Below are 2540 nucleotides of genomic sequence, written 5' to 3'. Positions count from 1 at the left end.
TCTGGTTAACTATTTCCTTGGAAATCACACTGGCCCTAATCAAGAAGTGCAAGTGAGAGGACACAGCATTGGGTACTTCTCTATGTTGTCATTTATTGGTGAAGGTGAAGCTGTGCAATTCATGTCCGTTACACTGTCATGACAAAATGACCATCATTGGGACTGTCTCGATAGTAAAAAGGAACTTTATAACGGATTAAAAGATCTTTGCCTGTAATTATTCTGAGCTGGTTTTCTTACAGCTGCTAGAAAGATCCTCTGCCTTAGAAATAAAACCGCACAGGCTGTTCTGATAAACCTGTACAATTAAGGCACTTTTACCAAAACAGATTTCAAAAGGCAACAAGTCAAAAAACAACAATTAAGTCATTTGCATATGCCTATATATTAAGTTTTAAGATAACCTGGTTTATATTTAGTTCACACAAACAAATTAACAAAATATAGCAGCATACAACCTATGAAAAGCTTAAGAAATTTATTAGATGCACAGATAAAGTGCTGTAATAGAGAAACTTGTGTAAATCTTTTTTTAAAATAAATAAGGTACAGTTAAACCACCTTTGACTTATTTTAGCTCCAAAAGAAAATTCAGCCTAAGTTTTAATGATTTGAATTTTAAGGTCAAGGTGAAATATATCATAACTATAACCATGGTGGTGATCTGTATCAACTATTTGAGTCTCCTGTTCCTCTTGAGGTTTCCCAGGAACCGGAAGGCTATTGCAAAATGTATACATTAGACACAGTTCCTTTTACAGAAACATTTTTGTAATAAAGTGTGGTTGCTCAAATACATGTTAAAATATTTAACAAGGAAACAATTTTCTTCTGATCCAGTCGATCTTTTAAACAAGACAATGTATTTTTTTCTACGACGCAGCCCACAGGAGGGAACGGAAGTAAACATCCTCCTTAACTGAAGACTGTTTTGCTTTAAGAACTAAACTATTGCATTATATGAGAGCAAGAAATATCCATTTCGTGTTATCCCTTTCTCCAAACGTACAGCCCATTGATACACTTCTTTTTACCTTCATCTCAAAGGTCCATTTGTCTTCAGGAAAGACACAAAAAGAGGCTCCCTTTAAGGGTCTCACCAGAAGATCTTTTACTGCCTTTCCATCTGGGGCAGCTCTTTGACGGAAGGAACTGTCACTGTTGGAGTTTCGGACGCTACTAGGTTTTTGTGCTCTGTTATCTGTCATTTCAGGCACTTTGGGGCTAACATGGCTGTTTGATTTAAGTCAATGCAGTAATATTAGCGATATGTTCAATACTCAGAAGGGTCACCATGTTTCCTTCATACACTCAGGATTTCAAATTCTTCTTCCAATTCAAATAGTTTGTCAGTAGATTCAATGAGTTCTGCAAAAAAGAAAAAAATTCAACAATTTAGAATCTAAAGATATGCCTGATTTTGTTTACTTAAAAAAAAAAAATAGAAAGAAAAACCCGCTTTTCTGGAGTGTGTCCTTCAAAGTATTTTGTAAGATTGAAAAAAAAAAATATCTATGTATCTGTGCTAGAAATTGTATGTGGCCTATTTGGATAGCTGTCTGGTAATTCTCTAAGAATAAGGCATTTAATCCGCAGTGATTGCTTGACGCTTCGGAAAGCACAGGTATTCCACCTGTGCTCTTTCTCCCGTTTGCACAGGAGCACCACCCTGCTGCATAGCAGTGCTGTCAGTCGCTACTGCACCTGCTCCCGTGGTTGTCACTTCTGGCTTTGTTGGAGGTATGAAAGGAGGCCAGTGCGGTGGATGCTTCTGGACCAGCTCAAACATCCGTAGACTCTGTTGCTTTAGAATCTCCTGAGGACAGAATACTTTCATTTTAAAAGATACCTCAAGAGAACCTTCAAACACAAAAACCGTCTGCTTAATTAAAAGCATTTTTAATTATGTATATCTATCAAAAAACAAAGGCTTTTTGCAGACATACAGTGAAAACCTGTTATTTTAAGGACTTGCCATTATGAATCACTGCTTCACAGATCTCTCTACTATTTTCCTAGTTGAAAACACACCTGGAAGACAGATCTCTTGAACTGTCCTAGAAGTTACCAGTGTGTTATCAGTAGCTTTCATATCCATACACCTACAATTTTGTTTACATGTAGCAAACAGACACCAAGAACGTACAGTATTTTCTGCCTTTTAAAAGAAAATTGCTTGCACGGACTTCTCTCTGTTCAAGTTTTCTGTTGATCAATAGGAACAAAAGATACATCTAGCAGCTACAAAAAAAAACCCAACAGATTTTGAAGGATAGGTTTTGATCAGGAGAAACAAGTTGCTGTTATTGAAGCCAAATTCCACTCCTCTTCAATCAGGTAAACTACATCATATCCTGTATTTCAGTTATTTACAAACTGCTTTCCTTAGCCTTTTTTTTTTTTTTTTTTTAATAAATGCCTGTAGAGGTTGGTGTTACTTCACATTCATACTTCTGTTGCTTAGCATACCAACTGCATGCAGAAACATCCTAAAGCCCTTTCCCTGTAGCAGCAAGCACCTTTTGTGTGCCCCGCAGTTC

General features: G+C 36.8%; 1 protein-coding gene across 1 annotated transcript in view; it reads right to left on the bottom strand.

Annotated features, from left to right (window-relative positions):
• Positions 1-461: 461 nt before the first annotated feature.
• Positions 462-2540, bottom strand: part of ATG4A (autophagy related 4A, cysteine peptidase) — a gene marked incomplete at its 5' end in the record, with an annotated part of 10764 nt that continues 8685 nt past the window's right edge. Inside the window, 2 exons of the mRNA XM_009708510.1 lie at positions 462-1368; positions 1705-1816. Coding sequence (XP_009706812.1) covers positions 1304-1368; positions 1705-1816 — 177 coding nt within the window. The remainder of the gene's footprint in view (positions 1369-1704; positions 1817-2540) is intronic.

The sequence above is a fragment of the Cariama cristata genome, unplaced genomic scaffold (genome assembly GCF_000690535.1).
Source record: "Cariama cristata isolate BGI_N322 unplaced genomic scaffold, ASM69053v1 scaffold27359, whole genome shotgun sequence".
Lineage (NCBI taxonomy): Eukaryota > Metazoa > Chordata > Aves > Cariamiformes > Cariamidae > Cariama > Cariama cristata.
Note: the sequence above shows the minus strand (reverse complement) of the source record. Positions and strands in the feature narration are given on the sequence as shown.